The sequence below is a fragment of the Mauremys reevesii genome, linkage group 10 (genome assembly GCF_016161935.1).
Source record: "Mauremys reevesii isolate NIE-2019 linkage group 10, ASM1616193v1, whole genome shotgun sequence".
NCBI classification, from domain to species: Eukaryota; Metazoa; Chordata; order Testudines; family Geoemydidae; genus Mauremys; species Mauremys reevesii.
In genome coordinates, this window is record NC_052632.1 from 42,548,100 (window position 1) to 42,575,589 (window position 27,490).

Consider the following 27,490-nt stretch of genomic DNA (forward strand, 5'->3'; position numbering starts at 1 on the left):
CAGACTGCCTCCGGGAGCGCTCACTGGGGCAGAGAAACCCTCCCCTTCCAGGGCCCAGGCCCTCAAAGCTGCCGGCTAGGAGAGAAAGGATGGGATCTTTGCTGTTTGAATACTGAGGGGAAGAGGGTGTTTTAGCCATTGGGGGAGGCACTATAAACATGCAGAGCAGAACCCAACAGCATGGGGCCAGGGCAGGAGAACCGGACGGCTCTGGGCAGCGAGAGGCAGCATGGGCTGGTGGCTGGAGCACTGGCGCAGCTGTTCTGCCTCTGCCGCTGACCCGCTTTGTGATGTTGGACAAGTCGTTTACTCTCCGTTTCCTTCCCACCCCAGTCTATCTCGGGAGCTCTTTGGGCCAGGGACAGTCTCTACAGAATCCAGCCCGACGGGACTGATTTCGAGTGGGCATGCCAGGCGCTACCATAGTAAGTTTCATGGTGATGTGTTGATGCTGTGCAAAGCAGGACCTGTCTCTTCCCACCTGTCTGTACAGCACCTTGCACAATGGGGGCCTGCTCTTGGTTGGGGCTGCTAGGATGCTTCTTGTAATACAAATAAGAGCAACAGGGAAGTGCAACTGAGCAGGCTGCGAGGCCAGGCGTGGTTCAGCAAACTTTGCTGGGAAATTCTGTCAGGACTATTTGAGGTGATTCCCCTGCAGTGCCCAGGATTTCAGGAAATGGGGGGTTGTAATGGAAGAGCTGACCACTCCGATTTCCGCACTTTTCGAGGCAGCTGGCAAACACCAATTTTGTAAATCCAAATTTTAAAATGGAACTTAAATGCTGCACTTTCCAAATGTAGTTGCACACGTTGTGCAAGGCGCTACAAGCAAAGACAGAACTTCAGCAGGGACAAGTATTCTCACTAGTTACACTTCTTTCCATCTAATAACGAAATGCCAGTTTAGAAAAATAAGTTGAGCAAACATGTAACTCTTGTAACATGAGCCCAGCCAAGGCACTACTTGCAGTACAGCTGCATGTTGTATGAATACGGCATGTAAACACTGCTCATGATCTTCAGAGTGGGACACTTCCCGATCCCAAACCTGACGTGCAACTTCCCCTACTACTCCAGTCCTGGAGTCCCACAAACAGCTCTGCCAATATCCCTCGACCCTAAGCCACAGCCCCGATTGCATGATCCCAGGCCTGGGTTCCCATACCGCAATGCCAATGCTCCTCAGCAACCCCTGTGATCATTATTATTATTAGCGCTGTAATAGCCCCTGTGGGCCAGAGACAGGGATAGGACTCATTGCACTGGTGCCGTACACACAAAGAACAAGCCAAACCCAGTCTGAAGAGCTTACAATGAAAGCTGGCCAGCGGACAACTCTGTTTTGCAACAACTTTTGAGGTTTTGAATTTGAAATGTTTTTGTTCCACACTGGAATGAAAACAAAATCTTGCAAATGAATTGCAACAAGACGGAATAATGATGGAACGTCCACTTCTTGCTCATAAAAGTCAGGTTGTTGATTCTCGTCTCTCTCTTGTCAGAACTGAGCAGGGAGCTCCGGACCTCAGAAACCTTCCCAGCCAAAACTCCACCAAGACCCAGACATCTCCATGACATGTTTTGGTTTCAGTGAAACAGCATATTTCAACAAAGAGTCTATGACAATCTATCAGCTTTCAGCTGTGTGTCTCTGCACAGTGTAGCCAGCATCTGTGTGTCTGGAAATGAACAAAGCTTGTATAAAAACCAAAGAGAGGCAGAGTCTCTTCCCAGGGCCTATTGCCCACTCTTCCCTTGGGTCTCTTCATTCTGTTTCTCTCACTAATAAATCTCACTCCGAGTTCAGACTTTGCCCCATATCCCTTTCGCCCCTCTATCCAGCAGTAGCAGACATCACGGCTTTGCAGGTCAACGTCCCATTGGAGGAGGAATCAATGACACAGAGTCTGGGTATATTCGTAGTGCAATTTATTTGCACTATATATATATATATATATATATATATATACACACACACACACACACACACACCAGTCCTGGAACAGAGGTGGTCACAAACAGATCTCCTCTCTCAGCAATTGCAGCCCAAACCCCACAGCCTAGGTTCCGGGGAGCAACTCTTCCCTAAGAACTGACCCTGGTTAGAGATCAAGGCAAAATGCAAACTCCCCAGTTTGCTTGCCACAGCTCCCCCCAACAAGCTTATCCACCACAAAACTAGCTACACTGTCTTACAGTATTTCTTCCATGACTGAACCATTCTCTCATGCTAAGAAAAAGAGCTGGTAAGATTATGTGTAACAGCGCCACCTGGTGACTTCTGACATAACAACCCCATTAGGAGCCAGCCTGCAACATCAGACAGTATCAGAAGGTCCCTCTTCCCCTTGCTCAGAGCCATTGGGACTGTCCACGAGGCGGGGGTTCTTCTCACTAGGGGAGGGGCCGGTGGATGGCGAGTGAGAGAGGTGGCCGGGCGGAGAATACAAGGCCATGGTACGGGATCTCTGGAGGGATTTGGTGCTGGATTTACATTCTATGCAGTTGAATAGGAAGGGGCCCTGGATGGGCAAAAAGATTGCACGGATACTGCAGACGGGCCACTGCCCAGCACTCAGTCAACCACCTCGTCAATACCCTGATCCGTCTCTAGCCTCCCAAGGAGGGAATTAAAGACTTGGCTTGCTTTCCCTTTTCTCCCCTGCTGTAACAAGCTGTATTGACTGGTGGGGGGCAGGCCGCATGCTGCGCGTGTGCCTGTCCTGGAGTGTGGGTGTGAGTGCAGGCATGCGGCAGCGCATGGGCTGGCTTTCCCTGGAAGCTGCAGTGGGAGGGGGTGCATGGTCATGGGCTGTGGGCATCGGCTGTAGTGTGAGGTGCGGGTGTGCTTGTACTGCGGTGGGGGTGACAAAGGCGGGGGTGTTTTACTGTTTAAAGAGTGAAAGATACATAATCACAGTTAGTCTGTGGGGGTGTGTGCATTCTCTGTCTGTGTGTGTCAAAATGTGCACATTAGTACGGTATATTTGTTCATGGTGTAGGGTGTAGAAGGGTGTAAAGCGTGTGTGCGAGTATGGTGTATTGCCCAAGATGTGTGTGCGCGTGTGAATACATACAGTGTATTTCTTCATGGGGTGTGTGTGTGCAGAAGGGGTAGATAAACAGTGTGTGTGTAAATATGGTGTATTGCCCAGGCTATATGTTTGTGGGGGTATCCATGATGTGTGGGTAGCTCTCAGATGTTTCTTGTGAAGGGGGTGCTCCTCTCCCCTGGTCGGACTTTGCATTCATTCTTGTAATGTATTACCATCAGCAGCACTGGATCATGTGGATGGGCTAATCCTGTTTGTTACAGAATTCAACCCAGGAGACCTAAAGCTCTATTCTTGTATCCCCATTTGGGCTCTTTATCCCACATCTTCCCCCCCCCTCCCCCACCCCCAGCCCAATTGCTTGCACCTTTGCAGCCTGTGACAAGTGTTGATGCATGTATCTAAAGCTGTTGAGGTGTTTGGTGCCCATATGGTGTGTTGTGTACTGTAATGTGTGAGTTTGCAGTCCCATGTGTATGCTTGTGAGTGTGTGTGGGTATCACAGGGTAGGTGTGTGGCTGAGGAATCTCTGCCTGTGTGTGGGTGCAGTACACATAGTGTTTGTGTATGCTTGTGAGTGTGTGTGAATAACAGAGGGTAGATGTGTGGCTAAGGAATCTCTGCCTGTGTGTGGGTGCAGTATACGTGGTGTTTGTGTACGCTTGTGAGTGTGTGTAGGTATCACAGGGTGGCTGAGGAATCTCTGCCTGTGTGTAGGTGCAGTAGATGCTGTGCATGCTGGACGTGTGTCTCTGCACTGCTACAGGACACAGGCTTGGCTAACGTTTATGAAATCTACAATCAGCCACATTCCAGCTATTGAATGAGCCTGATGCTCTTCTGGCCGTGTTCCTGGGCTGAAGGGGCTGAACCTGGCCTCCAAGGAAAGGAAAGCAAAGGCTGGAGGCCTGGGAATGGAAGCAAGGCTGGCCAGTGTCACAGCAAGATGGAGAAAGCCAGCCAGGCCACGCACTGCACGGAGACAAGAGCTAAATGTTAATCACTGAGATGGAAAATGCAGCAGTCGCACACAGCTGCCTCCAAACACGTTGTGAAATTAGCAGTGGGCCAAGTCATCTGCTGGCGTAAATCAGCACAGCACCACCCACGTCAATGGCACTATGCTGGGCTGACAGCAGTGGAGTTACTGCAGGTTTACACTGGAGTGCTGGGGAGCAGTGTTTGACCTCTTGGGGATGGCCAGCTCTCTACACTGACGTCACTTCATTACTTACCCCCAGAGCCGGCTCCAGCTTTTTTGCCGCCCCAAGCTGCAAAGAAAAAAAAAAAAGAAGAAAAAAAAGAAAAACCCGATTGAGCTGCGGCCGAAGAGGAAGACAGCGAGTGAAGTACCCGCTGCCGAAGTGCCGCCAACCCGGAGCGAGCCGATTGAGCTACCTCCACCCTGGACGTGCCACCCCGACAATGGACGCACTGCCGCCCCTTTCTATTGGCCGCCCCAGGCACCTGCTTCCTTCGCTGGTGCCTGGAGCCGGCCCTGCTTACCCCTGGTTAACAGGGCTGTGAGATCAGACTCAGGCCCTGGGTGTTTCCACCTGTGTAACTCAGAAGTTATGGCTCGGAAGCCAATGGCGGCACAGGGGGAAGACGGATCTCTGGGTCATTACACAATCATGAGACCATACGGCCCTAGAAAGTTTAAGGCTCCACTGGGTGTCTGTGTATTCCATTGGGATACCTGGATTGGAAATACATTGCCACCAGCTGAGGATAGGCCCAGTCAATCTGTGCTGTCAATGGAGCTGTGCCGATTTATGTCTGTGGAGGATCTGGCCCGTATTTTCCATTGGGAAAGGGCAGAGAAAGAGCAACAGGAATGACAGGGGAAGAGCCTGGAGAGAGAAACCAGCCACCCAGCTGGAGACGAGCTCAACAAATTGCAGCTTGATGGTTTTGGTGCCCCTCACAGGGAATGGGAGAGCAGCACCTCATGGAAATGCACCGTGCAGGAACAGCCCACCTCCCCATCACACTCGCCCACATGCCAGCTGTCGGGAGGGGAAGGAGACCCAATAACCTAGGCACCATTAGCACATCTGATCTAAGGTTTGTGATCGAGGTGAGATCTCTGTTTGTCTCCCCAATGCCCTCCATACCTGCCTGCCATGGATCTTGAGATTCCCCTGGGCAGGAGAACAAACAGCTCACATTTAGATCACAGCCATTTCCTATCAGGTATTAGCAGAATCAATCAATCGGGCTCCTCGCCCCGAGACACACTACCCAATCAAAGAGAGACGAGGCCAAGAAGAGGAACAGAGGGGGTGAGATTAGGGCATGACTCTCTGCAGCTTTGCTTCCCTCAGCCACCCACAGCTAATGGCCTGGTCAGAGATTGCCTGGGAACCGGGCACCTTTCATGGGGACTGGCAGTAGGAAAAACACAGGTTGCCCACTTTGGTGCCCCCTCTGCCCACCAGCAAACTCAGGCCTAGCACTTTGCCAGGAAGTGACGTAGCCAAATCAGCAGGTGGCGCTCTTCCTTCTATGATTCTCTTTGATTCAGAGCTCTGTGGGGCAGGGAGCATGTCTTCAGGGTGTGTTTGTACAGCACCTCGCACACTGGGGAGCAGATCAGCATCTTCGCATAATCAATATTCCAAGTAAGAAATAACAAGCCCTGACCCAATGCCCCAGCCTGGGGCTAAGGGGCCAGAGCTGTTGTCTACCAGATGAGGTGTAACACTGAGATTCTGACCCCTTGGGGCGCTTAATCACTCCCAAGACAATTTTTGCACAAGGCGCAGTCCCCATGCACCAGTCCAGTCCCGCTAATTACACTCAGCCTCCCTAAAAGCCACCCCCACACCTGCAGTTTCAATTGGAAAAATTATTTTCCCTTCTATTCCTAAAAATCCCAACCCTGCTCTGTACCATGGTGGGCGCAGCAGGGCTGTCAGTTCCCATCCCAGAGGTAGCTACATTTCAGTGCTGAGGGGTGACCCCACTTACACAGAGCGAGACTTTCGGAAGCTGGCCTGCGTGTGTGCACCTGCAGACTGCTGCTATAATTACGGTCCCATGGCCCTTTAAAGGCCGGACCCCAGATGCAGGAATGCTGCCGTCAGCAGAGCCTGATCTGCAGCCCTGTGTCACTACGGGGCAGACCCAAGAGTGATCGCTGGGTCCAGCCGCTCCCTGGGAGAGCTGTGCTCTTGGGGTGGGAGCTGGCATGCATCACTCTGTGGTGACCTCTCTTGCTGAGCAAGGGTGGAGCATTGCTGGAGCCTATGGGGGCCTTGGCTGGAGGCTAGGTACTGTGCTAGGGTGAAGTGAGGGGAACGCTCTAAATCCACCCACCCATACATACTGTGCTTCTCACAGTCACAGCTGAGCATCGAGGGGTCCCTGCCCCACGTGCCTGCTCTGCGTCTCCCTGCAGCTGCTGCTGTGGTCCAGGGCACAGAGAACCCCCCCGTTCTATGTGAATAAGGTCAGCGCTAGCTGGCGTCTCCAGCGCATCCAACTGGCCAAAGCGCTGCCCGCACGCTCCCTGGCACCGTGTCTCGGGTGAAGCTTGGACTGGCCTCTCCAGGGCCTGTGTTCACTCTGGCAGATGCAAAGCCCTGCCTCGGCTCATGGAGGGGCCACGCAGGCCGCCCACTCGGCATCAGTTCCATGCCTTCCCTTCCTGTGTGCGACTCCCCTCCAGCCCCATCTGCTTGGCAATGCCAACCACACTCTTCAATGCCAAGCTCTTCTCTCCTAATTAATGAGGATTTAGGACGTGAAAGAGCGCCGGTATGGCGTACCAGTAAGAAGTGGCTGCCAGTTTGAGCCCGCTTTAACATCACTGCCCCTTCCCCCCCCCCGCATCAGTGGCCCTGCTAGTAGGGACCCTAACAGCAGGGCCGCTGACAGAGGGGAGGGAGGTAAAAAGCCCAGTGATTTAAAAGGGCCCGGGGCTCCTGGCCACCGCCACCATTACTGCGGCAGCAGTCAGAGCCCCATGCCCTTTAAATTGCCACCGGAGCCCCGGGCAGCGCAGAAGGGCTGGCTGGGGGAAGCTGAACCCCAGCCCCACCCCCTCCGCCTGAGGCCCCGCCCCTTCCGGGGGCCCAGAGCTGGGGCTTTGACCACACTGGCGCTTTGCAGCGCCGCAATTTGCAGCGCTGGAGAGGGTGTGTTTTCACACCCTGCTGCAGCGCTGCAAATTTGCAAGTGTAGCCAAGGCCTGAGAACCAGGAAGGGGATGCGACCAAGTGACACTATGCGACCAAGTGACACTTTGCTGGGGAAGCAGGACAAAAAGACCGGAGGAGAAGCAACGGGTGTGTCGGAGGCCAGGCAGCAGGGTTGAGTTCAGTCTGCTGTGGGGGACTCAAGGAAGGGGGAGTCCAGGACATCTGACAAGTTCTGTTCTACACTGTGTTCCTGTTGACTAATAAACCTTCTGTTTTACACGCGAGCTGAGAGTCACCGCTGACGGCAGGGTTGGGGTGCAGGACCCTTTGGCTGCCCCAGAAGCCCCGCCCAGGCAGACTCACTGCGGGAAGCACACAGTGTGAAAAGGGGTGCTCAATGTGCCAAGGTCAGACTCAGGGAGGCTGAACCTGCGTAAGCTTCTTGCCGTGGCGACAGGGTAGAGAGGAGGCACGCTACACCAGAGTCCTGACTGGCTTCCTACAGAGCAGTTCCAGAGCATCGGCCCAGTGATGGTGGGAGGGAGAGAGAGAAGTGAAAAGGCAAAAATGTCACTGTTTGGGGCAAAAAAACATGAACATTTTCCTCCAAACCGATCATTTTCAGACTAGGCTATTTTTTTGGTCACAAGAGTTTCTACTGAGACACTAGGACCAGGTCTGCTTGGGAGTTCAGGAGCCTGGAGTCTAGTCCGCTATGGCTGAGAACTATCATTGCATGAAGGGCAACTGACAACTCCAGGCCTTCAGCCTCACCAGACGTCCTAGGCCTAGGAGACAGACACAGCATCACCCACCCCTGCCAGCTCTTCTCTACCTGAGGGACTTCTCTGGCCCTATCACTGTTGGCGCTGACTCACATAAGAACTTGTTAGCTTTTCCCCTGCAAAGCCTGGACTCTGGCTCTCAGGTTCTGCTTATTTCAGGTTTTAAAACACTAACCCAGGAACCAATCCCTGCAACAAACCCCAGTGCCAATTCTGTCCGCATATCTATTCAAAGGACACCATCATAGGACCTAATCACATCAGCCACACCATCAGGGGCTCGTTCACCTGCACATCTACCAATGTGATATATGCCATCATGTGCCAGCAATGCCCCTCTGCCATGTACATTGGCCAAACCGGACAGTCTCTATGCAAAAGAATAAATGGACACAAATCAGACATCAAGAATTGTAACACTCAAAAACCAGTAGGAAAGTACTTCGATTTCCCTAGACACTCAATTACAGACTTAAAAGTGGCAATTCTTTAAAAAACAAAAAAAACAGACTTCAATGAAAAACTGCAGAACTGGAATTAATTTGCAAATTGGACACCATCAAATTAGGCTTGAATAAAGACTGAGAGTGGATGGGTAACCTCAAAAAGTAATTTTCTCTTTGCTTATACTCACACCTTCTTGTCAACGGTTGGAAATGGGTGACATCCACCTTGATTGCATTGGCCTCATTAGCACTACAAAAGTAATCAACTGTTGAGAATAGGTCACTTCCACCTTAATTGAATTGGCCTCGTTAGCACTGACTCCCCCCACTTGGTAAGGCAACTCCCATCTTTTCGTGTGCTGTAATATTTATACTGCTTACTGTATTTTTCACTCCATGCATCTGATGAAGTGGGTTTTAGCCCACGAAAGCTTATACCCAAATAAATTTGTTAGTCTCTAAGGTGCCACAAAGACTCCTCATTGTTTTTGCTGATACAGACTAACATGGCTACCCCTCTGAAACCTGTCTAATGTCTCACATGCTGTGATGAGGATCCCCATTCTAGCCTTCCAACACACAAGAAAGGGAACGAGGCCACCATTCCTGTCATTTAGGGCCGCAGCCTGCAGATGCTTTGTAATACTCCATGTGGGTGCCCAAGAGGTGGGCTGCTATGGACTTTGAACCAATCACAGTGCCTCCTCATTCTCCATTCTGAGCAGATATGGGCCTAAGCTACCAAATCCAGACCCAGTTTCAAAGCAGATCCTTCCCGGAGCCTGGATCTGGGAATTGGGTTTGGCTTCCCTCTACCTTTTCCACACGTCCCCCCTGCCTTTCCTGAGCTACCAGCAAGGCTCCAGGCAGGATGCTGGCTCATAGGTGCTGCTGGGGCTCACAGATTTATCTGAGGAGGAAGGCTGCAGTACCTAAGCAAGGCTACAAATAGCTTGTATCCACCACCCAAGGAGTCACCTGATGCCCTAATGACAGAACCCATCATTGGCCACAGCTGCTATGTCAGCTGCCTCCAAGACCCATCAACTCCTTATGGCAAGAATTCACCCGCAGGGCACTGGCTTTCACTCTAGAGCCGCAGGTTCAAATCTAGGTCAGGTTACAACCCACGAGAAATGAATTTGAGGGGAAGGGAGTCAGCAAAGGCACCAATCAGAGATCACTGCACAGATCTTTCTTTAGCAATCTCTGCTCTGGGGAGATCCTAGACTGGGATGGCAGGGGGCTGCGGGCAGGACTGAGGGGCAGCGGCAGGGCTGGATGAGGAACCCAGGATGGGGAAGGTGGGGGTGGAGGGCTGTGACAGGGAGCCCAGTACAGGAGCAGCAGCCAGAGGTGAAGGTCAGGTGAGGCATGTCAGCAGAGAGGGGTGGGGCTGGACCCATCAGCAGCCCTCTACGTGGGGTTTGGCTCTAAGTGCTTTAGACCCTCACATTCCTGAAAAGAACAGTTGGTTGCCTGTCAGAGGGGCAGGCCAGGCCTGGAGTGCCCCCACTGGCCAAGCACAGCTCAGCAGCCCCCTATCTCAGTTTTCCCTTAAGAACTGCGCCCTGCCCCAGAAGGTGGAAGACAAACTCCCCCTGCTGGGGTGCTACTTTATTATGTCCAAATAAACTTGAAATAAAGTCTTCTGCCCAGACCCCAAATGAGGTCTCCCTGTAATCTCTGCCCTTGGGTACGATAATGGGGGAAATTTCTGTAGCATTTTTGTGAGTTTTAGGTGTGCCTCAGTTTCCCCTGTATTTTAAATGGCTCCTGGGGGGGCGGCAGGGAAGGACTAACTTGCTCTCAGGCCAGGGTAAGAGAGATAGGAGGAGGAGTGTCACCCAGCCATCAGAGCCTGAATGGGCCCTTAAGGCACTGGCCACGGCCGACCCCATAGTGATGGAAAAGCCAAGAAGACAACAGAAAACCCAGTCACCCAGGACACTGCGTCTTAGCGGGGAAGGTGGCATGTGACACTATGCCCAATATTCTTCATGGAGATAGTGTTATGAATATGGCATAACTAAGATATGTTTTATGCAACATGGATCATGTGAGGTATCAATGGAAACGGTATGATGTATTGCCTATGATTATCCTATTTGTATGCAAGTATCATTTCTGTATCTGAAGTTAGGAATATTGACTATGTAACAATTACAGCTGTGTTTAAACCTGGGGAACACCCACTAGACAATGCAATCAGCCTGGATGGGCCATTACGGAGAACAATAGAACTCTGAAGATGCTAATCTCTCTCCTTCCTGAGAAGCTTCCTGGGATGCTGGGGTGACACTGCAGGGTCATGTGATCATGTCACCTGGTATTAGACCTCATCTTGGCCTACTAGTATTTTTCCACTAATAGTGGGTGGGGACCAAAATGAGGAACAAAGGATTCCTGCCAAATACAAATCCTACTTAAGGCAGGGAAGTGAGTTATTCAGGGAACTTTTCTTCACTGAATCCCCGCCCAGGATGATTGCTAGAAAAATCTAAGAAACAAGGGGTAAGGGGGAGAGGGAGACGAGGAGGAGGAGGAGAAGAAGAGCTGAGCCGAGCCGAGCCGAGCCGAGCCCAGGCTGGAAAAGGTGTCTGTAAAAAAAAATGCTTAAAACAACATTTAGGGTGAGAAATTACTACTTGTAACCACTTTCTTCAGTGTATTGAGCTTAGTTTGCCTGGTTGTTTTATTTGCTTAGTAACCTACTGTGCTCTGTTTGCTAGCCTAACTTATAAGGGTTAAGATTTAGTCATGGGCATTTTTAGTAAAAGTCATGGACAGGTCACGGACAATAAACAAAAATTAACGGCCCCATGACCTGTCAATGACTTGTACTATATACCCCTCACTAAATCTATGGTGTTCTGCGGGTCTCTGGGGGGTGCAGCTGCTGCTCTGAAGGGGGGGCTCTGGGGAACTTGCTGGTGCTGGGGGGGATCCTGCTGGTGCTGGGGGGCCTCCAAGGCACCCACAGGTGATGGGGGGGCTCTGGGGTGCCTGCTCGTGCTGAGGGGGCAACACGGGGCCTCCACCACCGCTGCTGGTAGGGGGCTGGTCCTGCTGGCCCAGGACTGTCCCAGCTACTGCTGCTGTTGTGTTTGTAGCCAGGGGGGTGGGGGGGAGAGGGCGGTGCGTCTGGCCCCAGGGCCACCCAAGCTGCTTGGGTAGCCTTGGAGTCAGTCGCACCTGCCAGCCATAGAAGTCACAGAGGTCCCGGAAAGTCACGGAATCCATTACCTCCATGACAGACTCGCAGCCTTACTTATAATCACTTAAAATCTATCCTTCGTAGTTAAAAAACGTGTTTTGTTTTCTTTAAACCAGTTTATGCAATTCATAATGGCAGCGGGGGAAGCTGTGTATATCTTCCTGCACATTGAGGAAGGGGGTGATTTTCATGAGCTCATACTGTACAGATTTCTGTGCAGCAGAAGACAATACAATTTTAGGTTTTCACCCCAGAGGGGGTGTGCACTTGAGTACTGGGCAATCCCCTAGCTAATTCTTCCCCCATGGAGCTGATCTCAGTGTCTGTCTTTCTCCAGCTGGGCGTGTCCCTACCTGTGTGTGCTGGGGAGGCTTGAGGGCCTGGCTCAGCAGGACAGGGTGCGAGAGCCCAGGCTGGTGGAACAGGCCGGCTCAGTGGGACTCCAGTACATCAGGTGGCAGCCTGGGGGAGGGGCAACCCGTCACAGTGGGCACAGCCCCAAGTGGAGAGCAAAGGGCTTGGAGGTGTACGGGGGTGGTACAAGGGTTGGAGGCTCTCACCTGCAAACTCACTAAGGAGGCTAGGCTGTTAGGAAGGCAGAGTCCGAACACAGGTTCACTACAGCTTGGCTATGCTGCCCCCATGGAGCCCGCTGGAACCCCCATTCCCCTGGGCCAGCCACAGGATGATCAGCTTCTGGAGTCTGGTGACTAATCAACAGTTACCTTGTTGTGCAAAGGTTGCCACTGTTCTGAGGGGGCCCAGGTTAACACCCCCCACCCCCACAGGGGTCTGCCTGGGCTGGATTTGCTGCAAGGAGCCACAGATTGCTGGTGCCAAAGGCCTGGCCTCAGAGTTGCTCCAGTGGGTCCTAACGGGGTCACCCATAGGAGACTGGTAATAGGCTAGGGCAGAAAGCAGAGTCTGTGGCTCTGCAGCCTGGGGCTTGCACAGCCCTCTGTTCCCAGGGCTACAGGTTTAGGCCCTCAGCAGCTCTCTGTGCCCACCTCCCCTGAGCATCTTGGGGTGAGGCCAACAGCCCTGTTCGGCCCAGGAGACAGCATTTATACAGCCTTCCTCCCAGCCCTTGTCCTGATTGGCTGGGAGAGAGGGGTGCCCTGCCCCACCTACTCTACAGGGTTGCTGGGCCCAGCCCCTTAAAGGAACAGTAGCCTGGCTATATTCCCCTGGGACCATCTTCCTCTTCCCCAGCACCTGCCTCTGCCCCTCCGTAGGTCTTTGTCTGCTCTAAAAGTCTCAGGACTTAAAGGGACACACCATGGAACAGGAGTTGACTGACCACTAGTCCTTACTACCCTTAAGGAGCTGTCTCCCTGTTACAGTGCTGCATAAACAGGCCAGGTCCTTGTCCCAGGGATCTGATGGCTCCTCTACCAGATATCTTTGTTCAGCAAGGCAGCTGCCTGGCGTGTGGTGCCTCGCAGTGCAGTGGGCACGTGCCCCTGGAAGGACCAGCAGGGAGTCCCTGAGATTGCTGCATCCATGTGGCTTGTTTGGGAACTTTCTGGCCAATCCTGGATTCTTTCCAGTGGGGTGCCCCCTTGGTAGGGGCTGTGGGGCCTGAGAGATGGGTTGGGTGGGAGGGGCTGGGTTTAGGGGCACTGGGAAACAGGACAAGCAGTGGGACACACAGGGTGTGAGGAGCTGGGTAGTGTTGGGGTTTTGCACAGAGGATTTGATGCAATGGGTTCTGGGATGGGAGTGCTGGGCTAGGGGTCAGCAGATGGTGCACGTGTGGAGATAGGGTGTGGGGCATGGAGCGTCAGGCTATGGGGGGTAATGCACGGGGGTAGGGAGTTGGGAGGACAGGTACAGAGAGGGTGCAATGAAATACAGACAAGACATTGAGGCTGGTGCGCACACCCATCTGTGTGCCTGGCCTGCGTGTGTACGCGCAGGGAGGGGGAGCACAGCTCCGCCCCCACCCCACAGGGTGGTATGAACAACTGGGATCCGCTCACATGGATCTGTGTAGGGAGAAAGGGCCATAACTCAGAAGTTCTCCATTCGTTCACCACCCAGCACAGCAAGGCCAGCCGGGGGCGAGTTCTTTGGGTGCTGCTGCACTAGCCGGTGAGATGATAACACTACACGTCTCTTCTCCCCAGCAGCACCCGGCCTCAACCCCCTGGATACTCGCCGGCCTTTTCACAAAGGCAAAGAGCAAGGGAGGCTGGGGCAGGGACCTGTGAGTGCCAAAGCTGGCATCTCTGTGGGTGCAGATGTGCGATTGTGCGGTGTGCTTGGATGAGCGTGTGTGCATGTGTGTGGGGATATGGGTGTCTGCTTGTGTCGGTAAACATGTATGCGTGGATCCATCGGCATGGCAAGCCTGTCTGTGTAAAAGCATGTGTGCAAAGTCTGCAGCTAGGAGTTTTGGGGGGTTTACGGTGAGATGGCACGTGTGTGTGTGTGTGTGTGTGTGTGTGTGTGTGTGTGTGTGTGTGTGTGTGTGTGTAAAAGGGGCAGTACTCTCCTCTCCTGTCCCTGCCCTCTCCAGTTCCCATCTGTACCCACAAGGCCTGGCACAGGGGGGCACTGAGCAGGCTGGGCAGGGGCTGCCTGTTCCCCATGGCACTTTTGCTTTCCTCTCCCTGCCAATTCCCAGCCCAGCCTGCTAAATGGCCCCATTTGTCACACCGAAGGCCCAGCTCCGGCGTGTCTGCTCACTGGCCTGCCAGCTCCCCAGCGCTGCCCCCTTGTCCCCTCCCCACACGCCAGCCGGTAATGGAGGGGGTGCAGTGGCACCCATGTAATTTGCAGGCAGTTGCTGGAGCCCTGGCAGTGGCGTCTGCAGCTTCCCTGTACTTCACCCCCGGGCCTGGGCAGGTGATGGGGGCCTAGCGGGGCAGAGCTCTGCCCATGGCTCTCCCTCCCCTATGGCCTGGAATCTAGCCTTGGTGTCAGCTGGAGGGTGTCCAGCCTTTGCACTGAGACACAAAACAAAGAATAAGAGTCTCTCAGCACCCACAGCCCCCTGGGGGGCAGGGCTAGCAGGATAGTCCCTGCTTTACAGAGGGGAAACTGAGGTAGGGCCGTGACATAAGGTCTATGGCCCTGGGCCCTGTGACTCAGTGTAATAGAGAGCCTGCAGAGACCCCGTGGCGTGGCCGGCGGAGCCACATGAACAGGACATGCTGGGGAATGCCACTCAGGCAGCTCCACTTCAGTCATCATATTCTGAACTAGCATCTTGCAGCAAAGAGAGGCCATCAACCCCCCAGCAAACCCAGACCTCATCTCCCCAACCTTTACCCCCGCAGCTCTCCCCCAGCCTCCCGCCCCCCCAGCCTCCTCTAACTTTCACCCCCTCCCTCCTCTGCCCAGGTCTCTCCTCAAGCTTCCAGCCCATCCCTCATGTGCTTGGACCTCCTCCAGCCTCTGCTTCCTCCTTACCCCATCCAGCCTCCCTCCCCAGCCTCTCTCCCCTCCCTCTCCTGCCATCCCAATGTATCAGGGCCCTTAAACTGGATGAGCTGAGACCTGCTGTGTACACAGAGCTCTTACCCACCTGGATGGGGCTCAGCACACACGTGGGCCTGCAAGATTCCCACAGCCCTTATGGGTCAGTTTTTCTCTACCTCCCCTAGTCCAGCAATCCCCCTGGAGAGCCTCTGGCCCTTGGTCCCCCCAGCTCTTACTGAGCTGAGTCCTACATGTGCATGCCCCAGGCCATCTGCAGCACACACCTACTGTAGGGCACAGGCAGCGTTTGGGTGCTGCTTGCTAGCTATCAGCCCTGCGCCGCCTGGAGCCCAGCCCATACACCAGTGACAGTGCGGCTCTCCACCCAGCTAGGGTGCTGCGGCGTAAAGTGGGGGTCAGTTTCAAGCAACCTCCTGACGAAGCAAAATGAACCCCAAAGTTGCTCTAAGCCTCGGTGCCAGGCCCATCCTGCAGCCAGTCACACCCACCTGGCCCTAGGGGCAGGCGTCTCTAAGGGCATAGAATCATAGAACTGGAAGGGACCTCGAGAGGTCATCTAGTCCAGTCCCCTGCACTCAAGGCAGGATTAAGTATTATCTAGACCATCCCTGACAGGTGTTTGTCCAACCTGCTCTTAAAAATCCCCAATGATGGAGCTTCTACACCCTCCCTAGGCAATTTATTCCAGTGTTTAACCACCCTGACAGTTAGGAAGTTTTTCCTAATGTCCAACCTAAACCTCCCTTGCTGCAATTTAAGCCCATTGCTTCTTGTCCTATCCTCAGAAGTTAAGAAGAACAATTTTTCTCCCTCCTCCTTGTAACAACCTTTTATGTACTTGAAAACTGTTATCGTGCCCCCCACCCCCCAGTCTTCTCTTTTCCAGACTAAACAAACCCAATGTTTTCAGTCTTCCCTCACAGATCATGTTTTCTAGACCTTTAATCATTTTTGTTGCTCTTCTCTGGACTTTCTCCAATTTGTCAACATCCTTCCTGAAATGTGGCACCCAAAACTGGACACAATACTCCAGCTGAGGCCTAATCAGTGCAGAGTAGAGCAGAATTACTTCTTGTGTCTTGCTTACAACACTCCTGCTAATACATCCCAGAACGATGTTTGCTTTTTTTGCAGCAGCGTTACATTGTTGACTCATATTTAACTTGTGATCCACTATGACCCCCAGATCCCTTTCCGCAGTACTCCTTCCTAGGCAGTCATTTCCCATTTTGTATGTGTGCAACTGAATGGTCCTTCCTAAGTGGAGTACTTTGCATTTGTCCATATTCAATTTCATCCTGTTTACTTCAGACCATTTCTCCAGTTTGTCCAAATCATTTTGAATTTTAATCCTATCCTCCAAAGCACTTGCAACCCCTCCCAGCTTGGTATCATTCGCAAACTTTATAAGGGTACTCTCTATGCCAGGGCCATCCAGCTGCCAAGCCCAGGCCCCTTCAGGGGATGCTACCAACAGATGCAGCTACTAGCTGGCTCAATTTTATGAGGGCAAATGAGAGCAGAAAGCCAGTGAAATTGCCCCCGGTTACAGAACACACACGCACTAGCTGGTGCAGCCCTGGCTACTGCAATGGGTCTCTGTCTTCCTCTAGCAAGCGGATCACACACACAGGTTAATGAGCCTGCTACCAAGTCCCAGCTAATGGACTTCATTCTTTACTTTGCTGGGTAGCTCCTTGGGGCGGGGACCATCTGTTGTCTGTACACGCCCAGCACCACATACTCCTTGGGGAATTCTGTACCACTGTGCACATGCTGCATTCATGTCCCCCCCAGGTTTCTTTGCTTTCCTGCAGAAAATGATGGTCAAGCAAAGGGAAACTGCAAAAGCGGTCATACAGCCCTCTCCAGCAGTGTGGGTGCATCAGTTCATAGAATCATAGAATATCAGGGTTGGCAGGGACCTCATGAGGTCATCTAGTCCAACCCTCTGCTCAAAGCAGGACCAATCCCCAACTAAATCAAAGTTTGGATGTCCGGAGCACCTAGGGAGAGGTAAATCGTTGCGGGGGATGGGGGGAGGCTGGGGACATTCCGGCTGGTGGCTCCTATCTTGTGCTGGACTCAGATGCTAGTTCTGGTTGGACTGGGGGCATGGGAGGATGGGACTTTCTCTTCCCCTGCCCAGAGCCGCCAGGCCAGGGCCGGGTCAAACCCAACCCCAGAATCTTCCCCGGTTGCAGGAAGCTCCGCACCCTCTCCCCTGCTTCCTGCCCCCATTGCTCCTCAGTCTCAGGAGGAGGGGCCACTGTACAGAGAGCTGCCCCCCCCCTCTGTCCAACCCCCATGCATCCAGACTCCCCTGATACTCAGACCTCCCACTGATAGATATCTTAGATAGAAGGGGTGTATAGGGATAGATAGATAGATTAGATTAGATATTCTCTAGAGTGCCTGAGCAGTTCCTTATATGATAAACCACCTCCCACATGTTTTATAGGCACCACAAATTGTCAGGGCCAGAAGGATGGGCTCTGAAGGGTTTTTAATCACTGCAGACCAGTGAGATCCTTTCTCCCTGCTCTCCATGCCCCTATGAGACAGACAAATGCCCCGGGAGGGAGAAGGATGGAATAGAAGAACATAGTGAGTCCTCGCCCTTCCCTGCACTGTGCCAGCAGCTAACCTAGCAAGAGCGGCCAGCCATGACACGTGGGTACGTATTCAAAAGACAACTACCTCCTCGGCCCTCGCTGTCCGCCGGCTTCACCTGGATGGGGCGATTCATCTGCAAAACAAAACGAGGAGCCGTGTGGTTAGCATCCGCAGACATGGATGGGCTGTTGGCTGGGGGAGGAGGGAGAGGATGAAGCGTGGGTGGCTACTGGGTGGACACATGGAAGCAGGAGCTGCTGGCATGATCTGTTCCAAGCGGGCACAGCTGTCCAGTTGGGGATTTCCACGCGACTGGCCCAGATGGGGAGTGTTAATATCAGAGAGAAAGAAAGATCCCCCCAGCTCATTCATCAGGAAGCCGGCCCTGGATCTATGGGCCTAGCTGGGATGGACGCTAACATCCCAGCTCCACTGAATAGCAAATGTCCCATTGACTTCACAGGGGTCAGAGCAGAGCCACAGGGAATAGGACAAGCTTCTGCCAGCTCTACCCCAGGGATGCTGAAGGGATAGATGGGCTGCACATGGGATCGGAGCCTCTTGCTGGGACGGAGGGGTAGGCAGGGTGTCCTGGGGCAGAGACCAAAAGGAGACACTAGCCAGAGAACCTGCCTGAGGATTGGCCTTGGGACCAGGCGGGTGTGGGTGTGGGGGGTGTCAGCTCATACCTACCAACAGTCACTCTAGAGGGGGAACAGCAAGAATATTTCCCACCTCTGCATCTGCCGAGCGACCCTACCTGACTAACGCACCACAGGACTGAACAGCAGGCCCTGTGCTGTGCCCCACCCACTTCCCCCTCTGGAGGGCAGGGACCAGTCCATGGAGCAGGTGGAGGAGCTGGGTCAGTGACTCTGTCCAGTGAGGAAAATGGGGGGCAGAGTGACAGCACCCAAGGTGGGGGAGGGGCAAAGGGAGTGGAACCCCCCCCACACACAATGCATCATGGCAAAGCAGGATCTCCGACTAGCCATCCCCGCCCCCTGGTCCGTCTGGATCTAAGCTGCTGGCCCTTATCCTGGTGCAAATCCGCCATCCCCACAGGCAGCCAGAGAACATTAGCACTAAACTCTCCCCAGCTCGCAGGGATTAGTGGTGGGATTAAGGGATATAAAGATTAACTTCATCAGGGCCTGGCCTTCCTACAGCCCCTGGCCTGGCTGCTTCGCTGGGGGCCAAGGAGCTGGGGCAGGAGAGAATGGGAGGGCAGGTCAGTGACGGAGGCGCAGCTGTCGGGAGAGGGCGACACCCCCCACATCTGTATGAGGATCCAGCAACCTCAGGCCCAGTCCTGCTACCAGCCCCACTGCAGTGGGGCCAGGGCACTCAGGCAGCCCGGCCAGCGGGGTCGCTAGGGGGCAGCTCTGCTCCCATCAGTAGGACTCCCTGGGTGATGCTGCAGGCCCCTTCCCCGGGCAGCTTTGCTTCCCTCCCTAGGACTCCCTGGGCGATGCTGCCCTGGGGGAGGGATCCTTGGCGTCACTCACTAGCACCCTCTCTGGCCAGGGAGCACAGGGTCCCACTGAGCCTGGTGCCCCGCTGCCCCACGTGGCAGCAGGTGGAACTGCATCAGCAGCCCAGCCGGGACCATCCTGGGGCAGTTCAGTCGAGCGCTGTGGGGAAAAAGTCCGTGGCCTGGATTGTGCCCATAAGGCAGGAGCTGGTGAGCGTTAGGGCTAATGAGGAGGAGGGTGAAGCCTGTTAAGAGCTAGCTGCTAACCAAGCTCTGTGCTGAGGCTGTGACTGTGACCCTGCCAGTTAGAGGCAGCAGGGGCCTGGCCCGGCAGTATGAACTGGGGGACACTACAAAAGGGAGACAGCGATACCTGCCCTTGCCTGCACAGCCTGCCTTGTGTTCTGCACTCAGTGACCCCCGGGGGTGGGGGCAGTGTCTCAGGCATTTGTTCCTATTTAATTGTGGTTCAATGGCTGGTCAGGCCAATTACATCTGTAATGACCGGGGGGACACAGCACAGCCCGGGTTCCCAGGCCAGGGCAGCACACAGCTCAGCGTCTGCCTACAAATAACTTTTGACCTCGCAGCTTCTCTCTGTGGCTCCACGACAGCTACAGGGATGTGCCCAGACTAAGGGAGCAAACCCCCCAGACTTGGGGGGAGATTCAGCTCCAGATCCAATTCCAGCTTTCCCGGCGCTTCGCCCCAGCAGAACCTGTCTCACACAGGCCATTCAGTCCAGGTCTCCCAAGCTGTTTGTTAAACACACCCAGGACAGCCCCTGTGAAGTGAGCTGGGCCTGGTGGTGCTGTCCACCCAGCCAGCCCGAAAGAGACCAGGCTCCCATGGAGACGGCAAGCAGGGACAGACAGGTGATCTACTCCACTGCTTGCTCTCCAGGCAGGGGAGCTCCCCACAGCGCATGCCTGCCTAGTTTCCAAGGACCCCGCCGGTCCAGAATACGGCGTTTATAAACTCCATATGAACAGATCTCAGCAGCCTGCAAGCTTGGGAGTGTCCGGGACCAGGGCACCTGCTAGTGGCTGGTCACAGAGGCTACACCAGGTGGCTCACAGGCAGCTGGGTTTGTGCTTTAGCCCAAGGGGCTGAAAGACCAGGGTTTGGCCCTGCCGACGGCTGTGGTGTGTGGGCCCATAGCTTGGCATGCTGGGGGCTGCATCAGGCCAGTCTCTGTTTCTGAGTTCTAGAAGGTCCCTTGAAGTGCTGGAAGCCCCAGTGCAACAACTTTGTGCTAGCGGTAGACTGGGTCCAACCACGGACAGTGCGTGTGGGGGGTAGTGTCCCCCCCATCCCTACATTGTGGGCTTTTGAAAAACAAAATGAAAAATGTCACCAAAACTGAAATTTTCCTTCAAGGAAACTCCAGTTAAGCTCCATTTTGCGGCAGGATGATTTTTTCAACCCGTTCCATTAAGTGGAAGGGGTGTCAGAGGTGAAACTGACCAGGGACAAATGTGAACCAGGCAAGGCGAGTTTCCCCTCTCAGCTGAGCAGTGTGCACACAGGAAGCTCCAGAATAGGGGAGGCTTCAAGCCAAGTACACAGGGCCACTAGGCACTTGTCTGCCAAGATCCATACGAATCTTAGGAGATCCACAGGTTTGGAGGCTGACTCCTCTGCCTCTTCTCCAAGGGCACGAACCCTGCCCCACTGGGGCTCTCAGCCCCTTCTGCGGGAGATGGGGACAGTCTGCTGGTCTAATCCCACCCCTGCCCAGAGGCAGCGTGCCACCTAAAGTGTCAAGAAGGGAAGCAGTGCTGTGGGAAGGCAGCCAAGAAGGGAAGCAGTGCTGTGGGAAGGTGGCCGCTGTTCACCCCAGAGGTGTCTGCATTTCGCAGCAGGAATCCTTGGATGAACGCTGCTCTCCGCATTGCCTATCTGGCTGCCTGCATTGCTGCTTGAGGAACCCGGCAGCCCCACTCCTGCCAATCTATCTCGCTGATTTGCGTATTAGTAGAAGTTGTTGATGTCATTTGCTGGCTATTAAAGTCAATTAACGTGCCTTGACCTCGTCAGAATGACAGATGAAAGGATGGTGGCGTCTTCCATCCATCATCTTGCCTGCCCCGCCTGACACAACCACACGACACATCCACAACATCACAATCGCACACGGCTGCGTGGGTCACACTGCAGTCGGCTACCTGCTGGGCGGCTGGTCTGAGTACTTGCAGCTGATGGGAGAGATCAGCCAGAAAGGGGGAGGTGGCTGGGCAAATTGGGGGCTTAGATACCACTGGAGAGTGCAGTGGATTTACTCTGCGGGCTGGATTTTGGATGATTGATAATGGCAGGGGGAGATCACAGAAAGGGCTCCCGGCTCAACCTTACAGCATCAAGCCCTGACCCTGCTGGGCTTCTAATTGGGCTTCCAGACCAGCTCCAGCTTTGGGCTGTGGCTCTTCCCCTGCATTACAAGACTGAAAAGGTGACAAACCCAAGGTGCTGCGAGTTGGGCTTGAGAGGCCCTGGCAGAGCTGGGCAGGGAGGGGGTCTCAGGACTGGGCTAGCCGGGAGACTGTTGGCTAGGGGGGTGCAGGAATAGACTGGGATAGTGTGAAGGGCTGCAGGTCCGGCATTAGCTGCATAGTCAGAGCTGGGGGTGTCAGTAGAGACCTGTCATAAATCAGCACCACTAGCTGCTCATCCCCCCGGAGCCTCCGCTGAGCCCTCCGAGGGAGAGACACGGGCTGGGAACGGGTTTGCAGTATGACTGAGCTAAGTGCCAGGAGGGCTGTGAAGTGGTTGTTTAGACACAAGTGCCCCTGGGTGGTTCCCGGGTGCCCTTCTCCAACCACCCACCTGCACAGGCCTCCTGCACATCTGGGTGGGCAGGCAACCTGGCAGCAGCAGCCACAAAGTTTCCTGTGAACTTCTCCTCTGCCGGAGCCCAATGACAAATATTTCCTTTCAATTACCCCCTGGTTCATAAAGCTAATGCCTGTTCCAGGCGGTGAGCCGTACCCATCATTACGCCGGGCTGCTGCCTCACTACATTAGTTTTATGGCCTGTGCCTGTGCCGGGCCCAGCGGATCCTGCCAGCGATAAGACTAACAAATTAGTCAAACTGACACCGAGGGGAATTTTTACGAGCCCCGGTTCCAGCTTGTCACCTGCAGTATCTCCACACTCCTCTGTACCCGCAGGAAGGGCGAGGGCTTGGACTGCCTGGGTCCCTCTACCTCCCTGGGGAGCCCACCTTCTGCCCAGGGGCACTGAGATCAGCTGGGCGAGGCCTGCTGTTCTGGCAAACAACAAACAGCGACACATTGGTGAATGGAGGAGCCACTGTTCCCTGTTGGCATGGCCCGGTACCAGCTCCGGACTGTCCCAGATCTCGCTGAGCCACCCCAGCTGTGCTCAGCATCAGTGCCTCTCATGCCCAGCTATGGCCCAGGTTGTCTTAAAGAAGGTACTTTATGCACAGCACGCCCTTGGGGCTGAACAGTGTACTGCAGTTTATCATCCCATTACACTTGGGGTGGATGTTAATGGGGGAAGTCCCACAGGGATGGATGGAGGACAGGACCATCCAGACTCCAAATCCCAGCCTCAGGCGGCTGAAATCCAGCTCCAAGCATGTGCTGCCCTGGGGTCTGGCAGGCTCTGGCCCTTGCTGCTCTCCCTGGTGTCCCTCCACAGGGAACGGGGTGGCAGAGGCTGTCACTGGCTGTCCTGAGGATGCTCCTACCCCTCCAGCCTCCCCGCCCCAGCTTGCCCTGGGCCACGTGTGGCTAGCTGGGTCATTGCTATGCCCTGGCAGGTGTCCCCCTCCCTCCAGGGCTGAGCATGCTGCCCCCAAGCACACCCAGCTCCTGCCAGCCACAGAGCCAAGAGATCAGGTGCTTCCCTCTGGCAGTGGCTGCCCCTTCCCCTACACCATGGGCAGCGGGGTGACCTGCATGTTCCTAGTGTCTGCACAGGGGACCAGCATGGGCCTCCCCCTTCCAGGGCACCCCTTACACCAGGGATTTGCCTGGACAGGAAGAAATCACACACACCCCGGCTCTCAGGAAGGGGCGTCTCCTTGCGATCAGCCTTCACTCAGTTTCACCCTGTCACCCTGGCGGCATCACTTCCCTGTGCAGCACGTGATTTGTGGCGCCACATTTCCTGGCTCCATCCCAGGACAAGCAATGGGCAACCTCGGGGCCTCACCAGGAGGTTCCAGAGACAGGTGGGAAAAGCCCGGGGGCAAGGCTCAGCCCAGGCCTGCGGGGACGCAGCAGAACCATTGGGAATTCACTGGGTCGAAGGTCCCTGCCCCCGTGCTCCTAGTCACAACCCCCCGTCCCTAGCCATCAAAGCAGGGGCATCACCAGTGACAGCAGGGGACAGTTCAGAGGTCTCCCCCAAAGAGTCCAGTGGAGAGCAACAAAAATGATTAGGGGGCTAGAGCACATGACTTATGAGGAGAGGCTGAGGGAACTGGGATTGTTTAGCCTGCAGAAGAGAAGAATGAGGAGGGATTTGATAGCTGCTTTCAACTACCTGAAAGGGGGTTCCAAAGAGGATAGATCTAGACTGTTGTCAGTGGAGGCAGATGACAGAACAAGGAGTAATGGTCTGAAGTTGCAGAGGGGGAGGTTTAGGTTGGATATTAGGAAAAACTTTTTCACTAGGAGGGTGGTGAAGCACTGGAATGGGTTACCTAGGGAGGTGGTGGAATCTCCTTCCTTAGAGGTTTTTAAGGTCAGGCTTGACAAAGCCCTGGCTGGGATGATTTAGTTGGGTTTGGTCCTGCTTTGAGCAGGGGGTTGGACTAGATGACCTCCTGAGGTCCCTTGCAACCCTGAGATTCTATGATTCTATGAAAAGAACACTCTGGGTGCAGGCCCCATTCACCTGCATTGTCCCCCCCAACACAGCTCATGGGTCAGCTGTTGGAGCCCCTGTTCCAGCCGGACCCATGGGGTAGGGTGGCTCTGGAGAATGATGCACAGTTGGCCAAGGGGCACTTCCAGGGCCAGTTCCCATCGCTTGCTCACTGGCTGCCACATTCTCTTCTCCCCTGGGCTCTGCCTGGGCTCTTTCCTCACAGGACAGGCCCCCTCAGAGGGGCACCCCTGTGTGCCAGCGCCCAGGAGGCAGCCCGGCAGGCTAGCACAGGAAGGGAAGACGAAGCCTGTTGGAGCTGCAGGGAAGGTTTGGCTCTGCAGCCAGGCCCTTGCCACCCACCGCGGTCACGAAGGACCCGGGTCTCAGGTCTCATGCAGTGGCTGGGCAGAAAGCTCAGTAAACCCTGGCCTGGTGGGGCTCTTAGCCAGGGCTTCAGCCATTCCTAGCCCTGACGGCCAGCGGGGCCCACTAGACCATGCAATCTGACCTTCCCATCTCCTTCCTTCCTCAGAGTAGTCAGTGATCTAGAGTCGAGGATCCCACCTTCTGATCATCCAGCTCATCCCTGCAGTGTGCAGAGCAGGACCTCACAACCTCTTGGGCCATGTGGGCAGCCATGTGTGACCCCGCGCTCCTAGGGACCTGGCAGCAGCTGAGGGATTGCCTTTCGGTCCCTGCCACATCCCCTCCCTGTTCCCAGAGCGGATAAGGCACCAGCAGTCCTTTGATCTGCCATGTTCCATGCACCTGCAACTCCCAGGGCGCTACACCCCTCTCCCTGCAATTTGTGGAGACTGGATCTGCTCAGCTCCAGGGTCCTGGGCTGGATGGAGGGCAGAGAGCAGGCCTGTGCCATGGGGCTAAGCCCAGCAGAGCCTTTCCTGGCACAGTGTGCAGAATCATTTCTCTCTAGGGACATACAAGCCCCATGCAACAGCACTGGCTTAATAGTTTAAGGCCAGGAGTTCATAGAATCATAGAATTCAAGATCAGAAGGGACCATTATGATCATCTAGTCTGACCTCCTGCAAGATGCAGGCCACATAAGCCGATCCACCCACTCCTTAGCAAGTGACCCCTGCCCCATGCTTAAACCTCCAGGGCCATTGCCAATCTTCCCTGGAGGAAAATTCCTTCCCGACCCCAAATATGGCGGTCAGCTGAACCCCGAGCATGCGGGCAAGACTCTCCAGCCAAACCCTCTGGAAAAGGTTATATCATACCAGGCACATAATTGACCTATTGACTAAGCCCGTTATCCTATCATACCATCCCCTCCATAAACTTATCTAGCTTAATCTTAAAGTCATGGAGGTCCTTCTGTTTCCTCGGTAGACTGTTCCAGTATTGCACTCCACTGATGGTTAGAAACCTTCTTCTAATTTCAAGCCTGAATTTCCTGACTGACAGTTTATATCCGTTCGTCCTCGTGTCCACATTAGCACTGAGCTGAAATAATTCTTCTCCTTCCCTGGTATTTATCCCTCTGATATATTTAAAGAGTGTAATCATATCTCCTCTTATCCTTCTTTTGGTTAAGGAAAACAAACCGAGCTCCTCAAGTCTCCTTTCATACGAAAGGCCTTCCATTCCTCGGATCATTCTAGTGGCCCTTCTTTGTACCTGTTCTAGTTTGAATTCATCCTTCTTAAACATGGGAGACCAAAACTGCACACAATACTCCAAATGAGGTCTCATATATAACGGGACTAGCACCTCCTTATCCCTACTAGAAATACCTCGCCTAATGCAACCCAAGACCGCATTAGCTTTTTAACATCACATTGCCTACTCATAGTCATCTTGCGATCAACCAGGACTCCTAGGTCCTTCTCCTCCTCCGTTACTTCCAACTGGTGCGTCCCCAGCTTATAACTAAAGTTCTTGTTAGACATCCCTAAATGCATAACCTTACACTTCTCACTATTGAATTTCATCTTGTTACTAATACTCGAGTTTACAAGGTCATCTAAATCTCCCTGGAGAATATCCCGATCCTCTTCCGAATTGACAATACCCCACAACTTGGTGTCATCCCAAACTTTATCAGCCCACTCCTACTCTTGGTTCCCAGGTCAGCAATAAATAGATTGAATAAAATCGGACCCAAAACCGAGCCTTGAGGAACTCCACTGGTAACCTCCAACCGGACAGTTCCCCTTCAATACTACCCTCTGCAGTCTCCCCTTTAACCAGCTCCTTATCCACCTCTGGATTTTCATTTCGATCCCCATCTTTTCCAATTTAACCAGTAATTCTTCATGATCAAACGCCTTACTGAAATCCAGATATATGAGATCCACCGCATTTCCCTTGTCTAAAAATCTGTTACTCTCTCAAAGAAGGAGATCAAGTTGGTTTGCACGATCTACCTTCGTAAATCCATGCTGTAATCTATCCCAGTTGCCATCGGCCTCATGCTCTGGAACCACTCTCTTTTAAGATTTTTCCATGACTTTGCATACTACAGATGTTAGACTAACAGGCCTATAATTCCCGGGTCACTTTTTTCCCCTTCTTGAATATAGGAACTACATTAGCTAATCTCCAGTCAGTCGGTACAATCCCGAATTTAGGGATTTATTAAAGATTATAATATCCTCGCCAATTCCTTAATATTCTAGGATGAAGATTATCCGGCCCCCGATTTACTTCCGTTAAGCTGTTCAAGTTTGGCTTCTACCTCAGATACCGTAATGCCTACCCCATATCTTCATTCCCATCGGTCCCTCTATCACTATTCCTTAGCCCTTCATTAGCCTCATTAAAGACCGAGGCAAAGTATTCGTTCAGATATTGTGCCATTCCAAGATTATCCCTAATCTCCACTCCATTTAAAGTTTTAAGCGGTCCCACTTCTTCTTTCTTGGTTTTCTTCCTATTTATATGGCTAAAAACCGTTTGCTATTGGTTTTAATGTCCATCTCCACTTTGCCTTTCTCACAGCTTCCCTGCACCCTCTGACCTCAATAAGGTAGGTTTCCTTGCTGATCCCTCCCATTTTCCACTCCTGGTACGCTTTCTTTTCTTAATGACCCTCTAAGGCGCTTGCTCATCCAGCTCGGTCTAAAACTGCTACCTCTTCTCGGGATACATGCCTCTGACAACTCCTGCAACTTCAACTTGAAGTAACCCCAGGCGTCATCTGCCCTTAGATCCCTAAATATGTTAGCCCAGTCCATTTCCCTAACTAGTCGCCTTAATTTAGTAAAATTAGCCCTTTTGAAATCATACACCCTAGTCTCAGATGCACTATTGATTATCCTCCCATTTATTTATTAGCTCATGATCACTCGAGCCAAGGTTGTCCCCTACAACAATGTCCTCAACAAGGTCCTCGTTACTCACCAAAATCAAATCTAAAATGGCATCCCCCCTCGTCGGTTCAGCAACCACTTGATGAAGGAATTCATTAGCTATCACGTCTAGGAAAAGCTTAG

General features: G+C 53.5%; 1 protein-coding gene across 9 annotated transcripts in view; it reads right to left on the bottom strand.

The window, feature by feature from the left end:
* The window catches only part of CELF6 (CUGBP Elav-like family member 6), a 223,874-nt gene that overhangs the window by 90,341 nt on the left and 106,043 nt on the right, over positions 1-27,490 (bottom strand). For 6 of the 9 annotated variants that reach the window (XM_039492707.1, XM_039492706.1, XM_039492711.1 and 3 more), the window contains exons 3-4: positions 17,797-17,845; positions 4,292-4,327 (exon numbers count right to left, since the gene is read on the bottom strand). In XM_039492707.1, the coding sequence (XP_039348641.1) occupies positions 4,292-4,327; positions 17,797-17,845 (85 nt within the window). The remainder of the gene's footprint in view (positions 1-4,291; positions 4,328-17,796; positions 17,846-27,490) is intronic. The other 3 variants (XM_039492712.1, XM_039492708.1, XM_039492709.1) reach the window with 1 other exon arrangement.